Genomic DNA, 16,202 nt, shown 5'->3' with positions numbered 1-16,202 from the left:
CTCGTAGACTATGCATGCACCAAGATGTATTTGCGTGGATTCATGCTTCTCAACTTTGGCAGAAAGATGTTTCCAGTCTCTTATTCCGTTTACCCATGCATTGTTGTAATACGGGGCATTTCGGTTGGCAAAAAGCCAGCAAGGCTCACAGTAACAGCAGTGTAATTTGGGGGAATAGCACATCCAGCTGCGGGGAAGTTTCATCCCAACTTTAGTGGTAGAGGTGTAATAACTTTCCGAAAAACACAGATTGTCGTTATCAGTGGGAAATGGACCTTTGGGTCTGCATGGGCCCATTTTAAGGATATATCTTTTAATGTTGGCGTCCTGGATGTTTTCAGCAAAATTGGCCCGATCAGTCGGAAAACATTCCAGAGGAGGGTTTTCATCATCCGCGGTCTGCGTGTCACCTGTAGCGGGAGGAGACCTGCTGCTGCTTTCATTTCCAGTGTCCAGCGCGAGTGAGGAGGGGGGCTGCTGGTCAGGCACCAGGTCTGGCTCTACCCTGGAGCAGCTAGCAAATGCTGAGTCCCTGACATCACCGCTATACCGCCGAGAGAGAAAGAAGGGGATATAAGCTAGGCAGCTGGGCTACTACAATTTACAACCACCAACAGTTTACAACTAACTCACACATTGTGTATAGTGATTGTTAGAATTGCTACCTGTAATTAACCTGGCTCCCTGGCTGTGCTGGCAGTTTTGGCGGGCCTGAATCGCTGCCAACAAAAAAGTCGGGTTCATCTCCAGGATGACGAACAAAATATGTGTCCAGTTTTTGTAACTTGGCTTTTCCTTGCTGTCTTTTTTCCTTTTGTTTTCGCTTTGCCGCTCCACTTTTATGTTTATATGAAGTGCCGCTCATGTTAACTTAGTCCGAAAAAATGCTCCACCTAGTTTGCAATCTGTTGACAAGTGACTGATGATGACGTTGGTGGACGGTTGGTGACGAGTTTTATCCAAAATACACTTGGAGACAATATTGGCGATCCACTTGTAAATTTGCGTGTCATAAAGTTACATGTGAGAGTGAAAATAAAGCCAGTCATGCAGCACAACATTTTATTCAATATTTTACACCTACTACATCACTAAAGTCAGTCGGTCTTGTAAAGTTTTTAGCAACCATGACTCAATCCTGACTGGGGCAACCTATATAACCCGTGTATAAATCTGCATGATGGGTGATGTTACACAGACTGTGCCCATACTCCGTGCTCCTCTGGGCACAAGTCCGGGCCGGGGGCGTGCCGCCCTCCCAGCACCCCCTGAAGCCCCGCCCCTGCCAATGGGATATTATTTTTGAGGTGAAAGGGATGAAAAGACCCATAATGCAATAAAGAATTACAGTCAGTGGGTTTTCTAAATAGTGTAGTATATAATTTTTTGTCATCCCCTTTATAAATAGTTAAATCCAAGAAGTTAATATTTTCTCTAGAGCATTCCATAGACAATTTGATATTTTTATTTGTGTTATTGAGATAATGGTAAAAATCCATGAGGTCATAATGGCTGCCTTTATAAAGAAGAAAAATGTCATCAGTAAATCTACAATACATTTTAACATTATCACTGTAAGGATTCTTTTCATGATTAAAGACATATTCCGACTCCCAGAGACCTAAGTAAAGGCAGGCATATTCAGGGGCAAAGCTAGCTCCCATACTGGTTCCTTTACATTGTCTAAACAGTCTATCTTGGAACAAGAACACGTTATTTCTCAATATCCATTCGGTCAGCTCTACTATGAAGCCTGTAGGGGGTATCAATCCATCTCTGTCAGATAGATAGTGATTGACAGCTCTCAGTCCATCAGAGTGATCAATGTTAGTATAAAGTGCCTCAACATCTAAAGTAACCATAAAGTCCCAGACAACATCATCAACCTGGCACAGTTTATTTAAAACATCATTAGTGTCCCTCACATATGAAGGTAATTTATGAACATAAGGTTTTAAATAATAATCAATAAATAGTGAGGCTGGTTCAGTAAGAGTGCCATTCGCAGATACAATTGGTCTGCCAGGGGGGTTGTCTTTAGGTTCTTTATGCACTTTTGGTAACATGTAGAAAGTAGCAAGTCTTGGATGTTCACATGATAAGAAGCCATGTTCATAGGTGCTAATCCAACCACAGTCTTTGGCTCTATTTAAAAGAGCTGTGAGTTCCTCCTTCATATGCTTCATATCCTTCATGTGGACAGCACCCAACAACTCCCATTTGAAGACAAACTCAACAGTGATTTAAAGAAACTTGAGACTACTATCAAGCAGATGAAACTGCGAAAATTCAANTCCTATAGAATCTGAATAAATCGATTCTTGTATCAAAGTGGTTGGCATGATAAGTGGGGGCGAAGGATAAACCCTTAGACAGTACCTTGGTCTGATGTGTGGTCAGCTCTACGGGGGAGTGGTTGATTACTGTGCTTTGTGCGTCTGGGTCCCGCTCCGCAGACCCGTCCTGCGTAAAGGTCGCTCCGGTGGGGGACCTCTTTTTCTTCCGTCCTCTGCGCGTGTTGCGCGTGGGGGTCGTGCTTGTAGGCTTGGCCACTCGTCCTCCAAAAAAGAAAATGATCTGGTGGGCTGAGGAGGTGATGGTGTAGTGGGCTGGTGAAGCTAATCCTCAGTGCTGGTCAGATTGAAGGAGACTCTTCTGTCACGTGCCGGGGGTTGAAAACGCTGGTGAGAGCGTGCGCGTCTGGTTCGCTTATCCCAGAGGTAGACCTGGTCACAGCTGTAGTCTTCTTCATCTCTCTTGAATTTTCGCAGTTTCATCTGCTTGATAGTAGTCTCAAGTTTCTTTAAATCACTGTTGAGTTTGTCTTCAAATGGGAGTTGTTGGGTGCTGTCCACATGAAGGATATGAAGCATATGAAGGAGGAACTCACAGCTCTTTTAAATAGAGCCAAAGACTGTGGTTGGATTAGCACCTATGAACATGGCTTCTTATCATGTGAACATCCAAGACTTGCTACTTTCTACATGTTACCAAAAGTGCATAAAGAACCTAAAGACAACCCCCCTGGCAGACCAATTGTATCTGCGAATGGCACTCTCACTGAACCAGCCTCACAATTTATTGATTATTATTTAAAACCTTATGTTCATAAATTACCTTCATATGTGAGGGACACTAATGATGTTTTAAATAAACTGTGCCAGGTTTGTGAGGGACACTAATGATGTTTTAAATAAACTGTGCCAGGTTGATGATGTTGTCTGGGACTTTATACTAACATTGATCACTCTGATGGACTGAGAGCTGTCAATCACTATCTATCTGACAGAGATGGATTGATGCCCCCTACAGGCTTCATAGTAGAGCTGACCGAATGGATATTGAGAAATAACTTGTTCCAAGATAGACTGTTTAGACAATGTAAAGGAACCAGTATGGGAGCTAGCTTTGCCCCTGAATATGCCTGCCTTTATTTAGGTCTCTGGGAGTCGGAATATGTCTTTAATCATGAAAAGAATCCTTACAGTGATAATGTTAAAATGTATTGTAGATTTACTGATGACATTTTTCTTCTTTATAAAGGCAGCCATTATGACCTCATGGATTTTTACCATTATCTCAATAACACAAATAAAAATATCAAATTGTCTATGGAACACTCTAGAGAAAATATTAACCTCTTGGATTTAACTATTTATAAAGGGGATGACAAAAAATTACATACTACACTATTTAGAAAACCCACTGACTGTAATTCTTTATTGCATTATGGGTCTTTTCATCCCTTTCACCTCAAAAATAATATCCCATTGGGTCAATTTCAAAGATTAAGAAGAATATGTGATCTAGATTCAGATTTTCATACACAGTCCCAACATATGACTAAACGCTTTTTGGATAGATCATATAACAAGACTACTATTTCTACAGCTCAGACCAAGGCAGCCTCCATCAGACATCACCATCTCCTACAACAGTCCAACAGACAGAAAAAAGATACATTAGGTGTTTATTTTGTTACACGTTACAGCAAACAAACTCAGCAGATTAAAAAGATTATTTCTTCAAATTGGGATATTCTCAGAAGTGACCCCTCTCTTTCAGAGGTTTTTCAATCGCCTCCCACTTTTTGTCATAAAAGAGCCCCTACTATAAAAAACAGGCTTATGCACAGCTATCTCCCAGTAAAGAAGGGAGACAGCTGGCTCAAGAGGCCTAAAGGTACTTTTAAATGTATGCAAATTAACTGTAACCACTGTTCCAATATCATACAACAGAAAGAATTTATAGATTTTAAAACTAAGAAAACATATAAAAATACACACTTTATCAACTGTAACTCCACATATGTAGTGCACCGTCTTAGCTGCCCGTGTGGCTGTTTTTACATTGGGAGCACAAAAAGACACGTAAAAGACAGAGTGGCAGAACATAAATATGCTATAAGAATCAACAATAATGATTATCCTATGGCACGCCACTTTCATAATGTTCATAATAATAATGACAGCCTACTAAAAGTGGAAGGGATTGAATATGTGGAACAGTCAATTAGAGGAGGAGACCGTCTTAATAAATTATTACAGAGAGAAACATTTTGGAATTTTAAGTTTGACGCCTTGGTGTATCCTGGTCTCAATGAGGAGATAGATTTTAGACCTTTTCTGTAAATGTATTCCTTGTAATGCTGTGTGTGTTGAAGATTATATATGACCTAATTTTCTCTTTTTTCTCTTTAATGCTCACGGAATATTTACTTATCCGATAGTCTGTTTCTAAATATTTGAATATATGATATGCTTGTATAATGTAGTCTTAAGAGTGAAATTGCCTGATTACCTATATAAGTAATTAGTACACCTGAGTCGGTTTGTCTCTTTCACGCCCTGACGAAGACCCTGCGTAGTCGAAACCGGTCTGCGTTTCGTAGTTATTTTATATTGGCATGCCCTAATCAATAAAGGCATTTTATAATATCCTTGGCTCTGTCGGTGTGCCTGAAGCAAGGTTTGAGTATTGTTTTTCCTGTGAGTGACCAATTAGTGAAGCAGTACTCAATATGTGAGAAGATCATAGAGTGCATGAACATTCTCGCTTCTTCTTCAGTTAGTAATGATCTTATTTGTCATAAGTTACTCAAGTTAAATTTAAGCTTAACATGATTTTTGAATGACAGAGTTGGATCTAAAATGACACTGAGATACTTGAATTCTTTGACGAGTTCAAGCTCTTCACTGTTTAAAAAAATATTAGAATGGCTGATTTCAGTTTTGTGTTTCGAAAACATCATGCAGACAGTTTTTTTGGTGTTTAACATTAGACAAGAGTTAGTTAGCCATTCCTGTATAGGGATCAGGGCCAAAGTCAGAATACGGGAAGCCTCTTGTGGGCTTTTAGCTTTAGTCAGGATCTCTGCGTCATCCGCGTACATCACAATATGAACATTCTTACAGGCATTTGGTAAGTCATTAATAAATAACGAAAAAAGAATGGGTCCAAGTATAGATCCTTGTGGGACCCCTGCGGTACATTCAAGATACGGTGATTTGATATCATCAACAGAGACATATTGTTTTCTTTCAGACAGATATGATTTCATCCATAATTTAGAGCGTTCAGAAAAATTAAATGAATTCAGTTTAGCGATGAGAATTTGATGGTTGACAGTATCGAAAGCCTCTTTTAGATCCAGAAAGACGGCTCCTAAACAAGCACTTTTGTCAAGAGAGTTTTTGACCTTTTCTAAAAACACACTGATAGCTGATTCCGCTGAGTGGTGAGCCCGAAAACCAAACTGCATCGGGTGCAGGAGAGAATTATCAATGTTCAGATGATTAATTATTTGTTTCACAACCCATTTCTCCATGGCTTTTGATGTTACTGGAAGAATGCTGATTGGGCGGTAATTAGCCATGTCTGTCTGATCTCCAGATTTGTAAATAGGAGTGACTGTGGCTATCTTCCAAGCCGATGGTACAGTTGATTGATTAATTGATTGATTTATCATGTGTGTAATTGGGCATACTGAGGAATCCCTGTGTGCTTTTAGATAATTAGTGTCAAGTCCGTATACATCCATAGCTTTGGAACTTTTTAAACCATCAATGGACCACCGCACAAGTATGAATGCTCACAACGGTGTACGCCACGTGTGTAGGCTACGGAGTACGCTCTGCATAGAGTTGACGCACAATTATAAATCTGTCTTTTGAGGCGGATTTGAACTCGGTAATTTAGAGGGTTAGAGAGTAAATAAAAGGACAATAAATGTAAAAAAAAAAAAAAAAAAGACTCTGAAATCATTTCAACAACAACACATCAATTGGTTACTGCATCTCCTCTGTGCACTGATGAAAATATTTTATTATTGTATTTATGTAGCTCCAGCTCGGATCCTGACCTTCAACAGGACAGTAACAACCCCCTGGATGAGGGACATTGTGCTGCCTTGTAAAGCAGTAGGTGATCCATCCCCAACCATCAAGTGGCTGAAAGAGATGTGAGTACGGTTTAAGGTGTTGCAGTAGGTGTTAGATAGATAGATAGATAGATAGATAGATAGATAGATAGATAGATAGATAGATAGATAGTGTATTGGCATTGGATGCAAAGTGATTCCACAGTGACCTGACTGATCATTCACAGATTGAAAACATCGCAATGTCATGTCCGACAAAGTCACAATAAAGAAGGGTGTCTAAAGGATGTGTTTGGGACTTCTGCTTTTTTTTAGTTTATATTAATCATATTTGTGATAAGTTCAAATTCTGTAAATACCATTTGTATGCAGACGACACTGTCATGTACTCCTGTGCACCCACTGCAGATATAGCAGATTTTTAAATCTGCAGACTGATTGTAACACCCTGCAACGTGCCCCTACTGATCTGAAACTGCTTTTAAACCTAACCAGAACTAATATTATGATTTTCTCCCCTGGGCAAACAAAGGTTCCAACCCTTTTCATCAGTACTCTTGATGATGTCTCAATTTAATCTGTAGATAATTATAAATATTTGGAAATTTGGTTGGACAAAAGCCTCAGTTTTAAATATCATATTGACTATCTTGAAAGGAAATTAAAATTCACACTTAGCTTTCTGTGCAGGCTATATGACTAAATCTAGCTTCAGGACCCATAATTGTAACTTATACCGCAACTTATACAGCAAGGTAGGATGGCCATCCCTCACTTTGTGTAGAAACAACACTGGCACTGCCAGAAGTTTTTATCTTGCAAAGCAGCCATAACTTCAGGTCACACAAATAGCTTCATTTTAAAGTGCCTTTTACCAGCACAGAGACAGTCCCTGGTCCTGGAATGATCTGCAGATCAAGCTAAAACTTGAAACTTGTTGAAAAATGCTCACTAAAGTGCTCTCCTGGGAGCCAAAACACGCACTAAATTGCCTTCCTGGGAGCCAAAACGCACATAAAGTGCCCTCTTGGGAGCCAAAATGTGTGCTAAAGTGCCCTCCTGGGAGCCAAAACACACGCTAAAGTACCCTCCTGGGAGCCCAAACGCGCGCTAAAGTGCCCTCCTGGGAGCCCAAACGCGCACTAAAGTGCCCTCTTGGGAGCCAAAAAAAACCTCTTTTTCTTTTCACCCCTGCCCTTCAAAAAAAGGTAGAATTTTTCTTTTCCAATTTACCACGTGACACTTAAGCCCCTTTTACACTGCCAGATTTTCCACGAATGTTGGGCCATTTTGCTGGCAAGGTGCAAGCCTTTAGAAACACAGAGCTGGATTGGCGAGCTGATCCAAGGTGCCCAATTTTCCACCTCGTAGGGTAGTCAAATTGGCGGAACCCTTTTAGTTTAAACAGACTGAGGCAGCCTTCCGCAGCAGGAGGGGCTGTTGAAGACTTGTGGGAGGAGCTGTTGATGACGGCGCACGTGCGTGCAGCTTGTAGCAAGAGAGAAACGCAAACCTGACGGACACTGTAAAGATGACCAACTGGGGAGACAAGGAATTGCGCGCCCTCCTTGCCCTCGCAAACATAAAGGCCATTAACCATCAAATGACGAGGACGGTGAAGAACGGGCCGATTTACAAGTGAAAGCACAGAGCTCCCAAAGGAGCTCCCGAAGGCCTGACCAGCCGTGGCTTCCCTCCAACGTCACTGTTTACGTCCCACGCTGAGCAATACGTTTTGTTTGTTGCTCACGCCCCCCATTGCCCCGAAAAAGGCGCAAGGCGATTGGGCTTTCCTGCAAATTTGAACAATACCTATCTAAAAAGGGCTTGTGAATGTATTGCTAATTCTAACACCTCTATGGTTTAGCAACGGAACCCCAGCACCTGTTGTGATTGACAGCCGGCGCAGCGTCCACGGTAATGGCAGCCTTGTTATTCGCACGGTGAAAGCAGAGGATTCTGGGAACTACACTTGTGTGGCCAGTAACAGCTTTGGGTCAGACAAAATCGTCCTCAACCTGCAGGTTCAAGGTAAGACACAACATGTGTGTGTACCAACCCTTAACAGCTCATGCCCATCAGAATTTCGAACACATACACACGGGTGATGTTTTGAGCACGCTTTACCTGTTGATTGGTGGTAATACATTTATACACCTAGCTAATGCTCTTTTTGCGATGTGTGATGACTCATTTCTTGGCCTGTCCTTCAGTTCCACCTGACCAACCTCGCCTCACAGTGACCAAGACAACCACCACCTCAATTACCCTCTCCTGGATCCCTGGAGACAACGGAGGCAGCTCCATAAGAGGTCAGACAGAAACATCCCTGTCTTTTTTCACTAATTTTGTTTCTGTTTTTTTGTTGTTGTTGTTTTTTACCGTCATCATTCTTCTTTCAGTTTTCCTTGCTGTTCATAAACATTGATTTTCTCATGTGTTTTTTTCCAGGCTACATTCTGCAGTACTCGGAGGACAACAGTGAGCAATGGGGCAACTTTGCCATCAGTCCCAGTGAACGCTCCTATCGGCTGGAGAACCTTAAGTGTGGCACCTGGTACAAGTTCACACTTACAGCCCAGAATGCAGTGGGGCCAGGGCGCATCAGTGAGATCATTGAAGCAAAGACTCACGGGAAAGGTAAAACCAAAGAGGCACATAAGTTATACAGTTGATCATTTACATTTTGAGTAATTTTTCTTAAATTAAAACATCATCAAAGTGTTTTATTAATTGGGGGATTCATATATCAAGTGGTAGCAAATTTGACAATACTTTACCTATTCATTGATAAGACTTTTTAGAGGCTTTATTTGTTGCCATAGATAGATATTTGATTATTTTCTCAGCAAGCTTGTAGTCATGAAATAAACGCAGCCTAGTTTGTAGTTGTTTAAAATACCATATAACATCTTTCTAAATGAGATTGAAAACAAAGTAATGTACCCACCAAGCAACAATTCAGACTCAGAGACAAAAGTCAAAAGATAACAAAAATTTAATGGAATGTTAGTAAAGTAAAAATTTCACCAAACAAAAACACCACAAAAATACAGGGATAGAGAGTGGACAGGCAGAGAAATCAGGGTTCATGTCCAAACACACAATCTTCAGAGGCTGGCGTACGACTGGAGATGAGACCTGAAGCACAGAAGACAGCACTCAGGAAAAAAGAGGTGATGAAAAGGCAAAAACAGGCAGCAAAAGCATTCATAGAGATTCTTCAGAGTCGGAGTAGTTATCACTAAGGGAAACAGACGATTCGACGAATACTGGAAATTGAACTGGAGTCTTTATAGTGAGCAGGCAGGTGACTAGGCTGATTGACGGCAGGTGTGCAGTGGAGGCAGTGGAGGCGGAGAAGGCAGGGACGAACAGGAGAGGGAGAGTGGCCAGCCACGCCCTGCAGCAAGAGAGAGACTAACACAGACAGGGGAGAGAGAGACCGACAATAAACACTTGGGAGAGGGAAAACACAAGAAACATGAGGAAGGGGGGTTGGGACTGCCAATACCCAACATAAACACATAGAGCTTTTTTCTTTGTTAAAAATTTTACTGAACTAATAATGGACCAGTTCACTGCTATATGTAATGTAAAAATAAAAAGTTACATTATGTTTACATTTTATCGGAGCTGAAATGATCAGTCCATTAATGGAATTGTAAGCAAAAATGCTGAGCATTCATAGGCTACATCTCAGTTTCGATTCCAAATGTATACCTTTGCTGGTTTTATTTGTCTTCTACAATAATAGGTCAGGTTTTGCATTGCTGGTCAAACAAAAAAAGACTACATCTTGGTCCATAAAGAACACTTTTCTGACATTTTCTTAGACCAAATGATTCATTGAGTCAGTGATCAACAGATTAATTGATAAATAATTGTTAGCTGAAGCCCTACATTTTTTTTCTCGTTACTTGTAATTGTTAAATGTTGGGCAGATCTGCCATGGTTTAAAGTTTTTTACCTTCTCCAGTGTTCATGCTTACTAACCAATAACACTGAGGCTTTCTTTCTATTCTCTCTATAGAACCTCAGTACTCTAAAGACCAGGAGCTCTTCACTAGCATCAACGCCACTCGCGTCAAGCTCAACCTGAATGGCTGGAATAATGGTGGATGCCCCATCACCTCCTTCACCTTGGAGTATCGGTCTGTAGACTCACCCACATGGACCACAGCACAGCGCACCTCCCTCACCAAGAGCTACATCCTGTATGACCTGCAGGAGGCCACCTGGTATGAGCTGCAGATGAAAGTCTACAACAGCGCCGGCTATGCTGAAAAGAGAGTCAAGTTTGCAACGCTCAGCTATGATGGCAGTGAGTTAACACAATCACAAAGGAACAATAGCGTTTCCAGCTCATTTCTTTGCAGGGAACAGAGTCTCTGAAATATCTGTCCTGATCTGCTGAAAGTGGCAGGGAAGTGTACCTATGTCATTCACCGGCTGCTCCAGAGGCAGTATAACATGAACGCTTACACTCTGATGATTGAACAAGTAGAGAATCTGTGATACAATACCAAAGCTTCCAGTAACTATCACACACTGAGTCTGGCTCACAGTAGTAGTTTAAATAAATCTTTTTTTTTCTGTCAATGGCAGAGCTGTGGCTCAAGGTGACTGAGGCTCCCTTGATGAACTGGGTAATGAGCACATTTTGTGCATTTCATGATTTGTGTTACTGATTTAGCACCTCCATCACATGCCTTCCGAATGCCACCACATGAGTTCAATCATTTTATGATCTCCTTTGAGATAAAGGATGCTGCTAGCTTATATTGCATCCTAGGAGTTCACTGGGAAATAAAGATGATCAGGTATGGTCCTGAGGACCAACCCTTCACTTCCTCATTCACTAACATCCTGGAGCTGTTGAAGAGAACAGTCAGGCTGATAATTTAGCTAAGGATGGGTTCATTTGCATGTAAGTACAGTTTAGCAGAATAAGAACCAGAGGCCTGTACTACGAAGCCAGTTCAACTAACCCAGGATATCTTCTGGCTATCTGGTTTGACTAACCCTAACATTGGCCGTCTGGATAACTGGTACTGTGAAGCTAGCTATCAACTAGTTCAGTCAACTCTGGGTTTTCCTATCCAGCTACAAGCACGTTCATGTAAAAGGGGCTAGGATGTTAATTATGAGCGGCATCATCAGAATGAAGTAGGCTGCTTCATATGATATGAGATGAAACTGCAGTGACAACGTTAAGGTTACTAGACACTAAAATGTCAGTAGCACGGGAGGCAAACCATAAACTGTACTCTTAAAACGGAAGATCTAGACACATTGAAAACACTATCCAAATATTCACTATTATCCGAGACTAAAATTACGTGCAGGTATCACTACCTACTATCGCTATGGGATGTATGTGACATTAGTGTAGAGTATTTAAATATTTTTTTACTGTTTAATTGGATAATGATAATACTACTTTGAATATGTCACACAAAACACTTTAAAGTGATACCAGACTGTTTCTGCTGCTGAAGTAAAGGGTGGAAAAGTAGTTAATGACTGATGAGGTCCATCTGACTGAAATGTGGCATTTATAATAACGGGAGCCAATTAACAGTGTGTGGATTATTTTACTGATGAAATATGTGTTTAATGCTCGTTCTCATCACACAGGTGTCTCATAATACTTTTTAGCTGCAGTGATGGAATCAGAGTGTAAAAGCAGAACCACTGTCAGCGATCACTGTGGACTAAAATAAACTTAAATTAACTTAATTTCAAATACTGTCAAAATCTTGTGTTTAATGTTGTAAATCAGAATCAGAATACCTTTATTGGGGGGGGGGGGGAATTGCCTTTCAGTTACATCCCGTCCAAGAAACATAGAAAACGACAGTGACACATAACAGGGGAGGACAGGAGCGGGTGAACTGTGGGTCGCCACACGAGCAGCTCCCCGTTTACTTAGATGAAAAAGGAGAACAAGAGGGAGGAAGAGGAAAAAAAAAGCAACTCCCAAACTAGGCTCCTGTAGGGGGGCACAGTGTGGGATTGGAAAAAAAAAACACCTCAGCACATAAGCAACATAATAAGACATTACTACAAAACTCGAAGACTTGCACATATGGGATGGGGGGAGGGTGTTGGGGAGGGGAGGTGTCGCAGCACAGACACTGGGGGGCGCGCACGCAGCCACATTTGGGCGCATCGCATCACCCTCCCATGCTACACTGCGACGAAGGGAGGGAGGGGGGGTGGGAGCCAAGAAGGCGTTGAGTTGGAGGGGGGTGTGCGTGTTATATGTGTCTTCATGTGTGTGTATGTGTAAGTCCATGTACTTCATCTCCACTCAGTCCCAACCCATTGTCTCTGCCGTCTGATAACTGATGACGAAGACACGGCCGTTGCTGTGGAGACGACCTCGGAGAGTTCTGATCCAGAAACAAAGTTCACAGGAGGAGGGGGTGGTGGGGGGGAGATGGGGCCGGAGCATCTTGTCTGCATAACATCCAGGAGAGTGGAGAGGTAAACAGCCTTGGGAAGGCTGGTTATCTTGGGGAGCCAATGAAGATAGCAATTGTTTTAGGTCAGGCTGACACTGCAATTTTTCGTCTGCCTTTGAGTCTCTCTGAGTCTCCTGGTGGCTTGCTTCCAATATGTCCGAATTGGTGGCCAGTTTCAGCCGAGCCGAGCTGACAACTTCTCCAAGTTGGCATCCATCTTGCGAAGGAGTTCAGGGATCGCATCCAGATGATCTCTGTGTTTGTTAGAAGCTCTGTTTTTAAAACCAGTGGAAATAGAGCCCTGGAAATATTAAATGATTTTACTGACCTATAACAGCACACAGGCTCCTCCTTTTTACCTGTCACTCCAGACTTTCATTCATGGATACTTTTTTCTTCAGTGATCTGATTGGTCAGACGTCGGGATGTTGACAGGTTGTGATCCGATACCCTGAAGTTAACCTTCTCTGGAGCAGGTTAGCTGTTCTTGTATATATTACAACAGTGATTTATCCCGGTAAAAAGAGAACCAGCTTCATAGTACTGAAAACCCAGAGTTAACCCTGTAGTTACCTTGCTAACTCCAAATCCTGCTTCGTAGTACAGGACTCAGGTTTCTAATTGAGACAGGTGTTTATTTGTCAAAATGTGTAGCTACACTGGGCTGGTAAAACGGACTGGACATTTAACTGGGACTCTGCTTTTAATTAAAGTTTTACAGTAAGTATAAACTGTTATGGCATAAAGAGAACAGGCAGGTATACGAAGTGGGGAAACAAGCCACAAATGCAGACAACCTTACAACTGACAGAGAAAATACACAGGGGACTAATTAACCGACTAGAAAAATGCACCTAGTAGAGTGCAGATCTCCACCAGATAGTCACCTGAGCTGATTGCAGCCACTCTAGACAATTACTGTAATTCCAGCAATTCCTTCTATGTTTTTGGACATTACCTTTTGAGCCACGGAGAGGGCCAAATTTTAGCATGCAACACACGCTTTTGCTGGTTGTTTTTGTCTGAGCCAATTTTCCAGGCAAACTTGTGGCATGCCCCAGCAGGTTGAAATGAGTGAGGAGTCAGCAGTCAAAAAAAAAAAAAGATTTTTTTTTTTTTTTTTAACAATTGTGAATCACTGCAACCACAAGAGGTCCTGAAGCGTACAATCATAAATGTGCACACAAAACATAAAGTTGATTAGTCCAGCAGTTGGTGAGATCAGTTGTGGACAGACAGATACACACACATGGGCAGACACAGCTAAACACATAAAATGAAAAATATCAGACAGTAAAAAACACGGGCAGGAAATAAAACAAGACATAAGGACAGAGGGATGTGTCATAAGGACAGAGGGATGTCGTATGCTGTAAAGCCCTGTGAGGCAAATTGTGATTTGTGATATTGGGCTTTATAAATAAAATTGATTGAAATTGAAAATTGACATGATACATGAGGAGAGTGACTTTCAAAATAAAACAGGAAAGAGACTACAGACAAACTCTGGGAACATGGCANGAGGCAAATTGTGATTTGTGATATTGGGCTTTATAAATAAAATTGATTGAAATTGAAAATTGACATGATACATGAGGAGAGTGACTTTCAAAATAAAACAGGAAAGAGACTACAGACAAACTCTGGGAACATGGCAGGAACATAATGATGATGATTTTTTGGAAGAAAATGATAAACTCTTAGCTTGAGCTGCTACTAATTTGTGCACAATAAAACTGATTTAGCCTATCATTAATGACACAAATCAAATGCTTTTTTTTCAGGATCCCTACAATGCTGACAATTGCTGCAGTTGTTCCCTTTGATATATATGATGTTTTAACTCCCATGCCGGCTTAGCACCAATATCTGTCATAACACATACCATATGACTTCTGCGCAGGTACCATTGCACCTTTGGTGAAGGCACCCAATGTGAGCGAGGACAACTCTGGGGGCGGTGAAGGTTTGAAGATGATGGTGACCATTTCCTGTGTGTTGGTGGGCATCGTTGTTATTTTCATCGGGCTGCTGGTGCTGAGGAGGAGGAGGAGGGAGCAGAGGCTGAAGAGGCTCCGAGGTGAGATGAGTAAGGTCATCTAATATGACAGATTTTAGCCTCTGTTCTCATATGTTCAACAAGTTAAATTCTATTTCTCTGTTTGTTTTCCAGATGCAAAAAGTTTGGCTGAGATGCTCATGAGGTAAGAAGCAACTTCACTGCTCGGCCATTATCGAGACACTGTACTGTTGTCTGATGAGAATAATTACGAGTTTCTGATAATTACGTTTTTTTGTGTGTGTGTGTGTGTGTGTGTGTTTTGTGCTCCCCAGTAAAAACACACGCCCAGCAGAGCCAATTAATAAACAGCAACAGACGCTCCGCATGCACATTGACATTCCCAGAGCCCAGCTCCTGATTGAGGAGAGAGATACCATGGAAACTGTTGGTGAGTTCATCACTAGTGTGTACACAGTAGTGTTCTGCTGCCATACAAGAAACTGCACTTGTTTTTCAAAGTAGTGTATACAGCAAATTAACCTGGTTGCCACGGGCATTTCTAGGCTTTGAGTACACTGGGGGATTAGCTTGGACCTCTGTAGAGGGATCCTGGGGAATTGTTCCCAGTTATTTATTTTTTATTTTTTTTAAAAACAATCTCTATTTTGATGCTTTTTTATGCACTCTGGCACCTTATTTGCCTTTAAAAACTATTTTTTCCAGATAAATGATGAATTGTGATAATAAAAAATAGATAATATTGATAATACGCATTGAGTAGAAACAAAACACTTTGCAACTGCTGTCATTACAATTTAGAAAATTTTGAGGTGCTTGTACTTTAGCATTTCCATTTTGTGTGACTACCGTATATTCCCAAATAGTCGCCCGGTGGCAAATAGCCGCCGGGCACCTAATAGCCGCCGGGGGTTTGACCCCATTTTGCGTATTAAACGCCGGTCCGATTAAACGCCCGAGCGATTATTTCCTCATTCATTGCCTCATGGCTGTCCCTCCTTGAGGGACTGTTTGCACTTTTACGCACGGGTCGGTGGTGAAGTGGTGCACATGACTCGTTCTACGGACGGACGGACGGACGGACAGCCAGCCACGTATCTAAAACAGGTAATACATCTGGCTACATCTTTCCCACATCAAATATCCGTGATCGCCTTGACCCACGTGCGTAAAAGCACACACAATTCCGTGTCCTCTCACCGCGGATGCTGTGATTTGATGGCCTGGTACTCATTGTAGCCCACTCTTAGACCCAACAATAATAATAATAATAATAATAAGTTACTGTGGACCTATATGCTGTGCCTTTTAATAAAATTACCAGAAGAGTTTG

The 16,202-nt window shown here is 41.6% G+C and overlaps 1 protein-coding gene across 1 annotated transcript in view; it reads left to right on the top strand.

Moving 5' to 3' along the window:
• dscama (Down syndrome cell adhesion molecule a) overlaps nucleotides 1-16,202 on the top strand; it is a 324,415-nt gene that overhangs the window by 287,029 nt on the left and 21,184 nt on the right. Inside the window, exons 22-29 of the mRNA XM_050035201.1 lie at nucleotides 6,343-6,460; nucleotides 8,247-8,410; nucleotides 8,593-8,691; nucleotides 8,831-9,019; nucleotides 10,413-10,703; nucleotides 14,753-14,929; nucleotides 15,023-15,053; nucleotides 15,184-15,299. Of these exons, the coding sequence (XP_049891158.1) occupies nucleotides 6,343-6,460; nucleotides 8,247-8,410; nucleotides 8,593-8,691; nucleotides 8,831-9,019; nucleotides 10,413-10,703; nucleotides 14,753-14,929; nucleotides 15,023-15,053; nucleotides 15,184-15,299 (1,185 nt within the window). The remainder of the gene's footprint in view (nucleotides 1-6,342; nucleotides 6,461-8,246; nucleotides 8,411-8,592; nucleotides 8,692-8,830; nucleotides 9,020-10,412; nucleotides 10,704-14,752; nucleotides 14,930-15,022; nucleotides 15,054-15,183; nucleotides 15,300-16,202) is intronic.

This window comes from Epinephelus moara, chromosome 3, assembly GCF_006386435.1.
Source record: "Epinephelus moara isolate mb chromosome 3, YSFRI_EMoa_1.0, whole genome shotgun sequence".
NCBI classification, from domain to species: domain Eukaryota; kingdom Metazoa; phylum Chordata; class Actinopteri; order Perciformes; family Serranidae; genus Epinephelus; species Epinephelus moara.
Note: the sequence above shows the minus strand (reverse complement) of the source record. Positions and strands in the feature narration are given on the sequence as shown.